Here is a 1,381-nt window from a genome sequence, read left to right as displayed (position 1 = left end):
ACATGGCTATACTGATCCACTCTAGAAACAGTGACAGAGAAACCATCCCCTATCTGAAGAGTGGAAAACATCATACAAGATTAAAGTATTTCGTTCGATAAGAAAACTCATCCAGCGGTTTGATTAACGACGAGGAAATGGAATTTAGTACCTTCTTATAGGAGTATGTTACGTATTGAGGCGATCAAGAATGTGGTCGTCCTTCTTATTTTGTCTGGTGCGAAGTCCCTTGTGTGGCTTATCGTCTATATCTCGAAGACGATCCACTGGTTCTAGTTCGTTGTCACTCGGCACATAAATACTGCCATGAGGCATAGATGGCGCTCACATTGCTGGGTGCAGTGGGTTTAGTAAAACAAAAAATGTTGGCCTGTCGTGTCACTTGTGTTTGTTCTTGTGGAGTTTCTTTCACAAACAACTAGTATCGACTACGGATACTCTCGAAGTTACCACCCACCTCACTAAAAGACACTTGACAACAAATACAGTTTGAAACCAATATATGAATATATAAAAACGCAACCCACACAGATACTCTTGAGTGGTGTAGCGTTTCTAGGAGAATCTACGAGATAGCTGGATCGGGCTTCCTATCAATGTTGAGACAGACCATGTACAGTAGCAGCTCGGCTACGAGAGCTGCGGGGTCGGCGTGCTACCAGGAAGAAAGGCTTTGTTACTAGGATGCGGTCCTGGGCTTCTATAGTAATATAGCATTGAAAAGGATTGAGCGGTGGAGGAGAAGGTCACGCAATTAAAAATTTTCTGTGTAACGCACACAGCTCCATGACCTCCATCTTCGCTGCACGTACCATTGATTTTGCCCAATGAGTCCTGCGTTATTGTACTGCGTAACATGTCTCTAGCGCCGTGGAGGGTACTCATTATGCAGGCACTTCTTCCAAGTCAGCGAGGGCTGCAACCAGAAAGGGTGTCACCACTACCACCAGTACCCACCCACCAACTAACGGAGGGGTTGTCCCATGATTTGTGAAAAACTGAACTTGTTCAGCTTGTGTACCCGTAAGTAGGGCTGGACCATGCGCGTGTAGTGTCGGTAGAGAGGTTTAAGGGATGAGGATTGAGTGTTTTGGCGAGAGGTGGAGATTGGGTAAGGTAGCAGGTGATTTTATGAATCTACATCCGATGTAGGGTCCAAATCACAAGCGAGTACATCTAACTTGTCGTATCGGGCGGTCTTGATCTGCGATCTGACCGGGGTAGTATGGGAGAGTGGCGGTCGCAAAATCACGTTGCGATCCACTCGGACACACAGTGCCCTGGACTGCCGACTGACGGAGGGGGTACTCCGATAACCGTGGGGTTGCTGAGGGCTCACCTTGTGTACCCGTCGGCGGGGCTGGCTACACTCCTCTGGTGG

The 1,381-nt window shown here is 47.7% G+C and overlaps 1 protein-coding gene across 1 annotated transcript; it reads right to left on the bottom strand.

Moving 5' to 3' along the window:
* Window positions 1-168: 168 nt before the first annotated feature.
* PPTG_23261 (hypothetical protein) lies at window positions 169-315 on the bottom strand (the record flags this gene model as incomplete). Its single annotated transcript, XM_008909478.1, has 1 exon — window positions 169-315. The coding sequence occupies one exon, from the start codon at window positions 313-315 to the stop codon at window positions 169-171; it is 147 nt and encodes a 48-aa protein (XP_008907726.1).
* Between the last annotated feature and the right edge of the window lie 1,066 nt (window positions 316-1,381).

The sequence above is a fragment of the Phytophthora parasitica genome (assembly GCF_000247585.1).
Source record: "Phytophthora parasitica INRA-310 unplaced genomic scaffold supercont2.34, whole genome shotgun sequence".
Classification (NCBI taxonomy): domain Eukaryota; phylum Oomycota; class Peronosporomycetes; order Peronosporales; family Peronosporaceae; genus Phytophthora; species Phytophthora nicotianae.
This window is presented reverse-complemented; position numbering and strand designations above follow the sequence as displayed.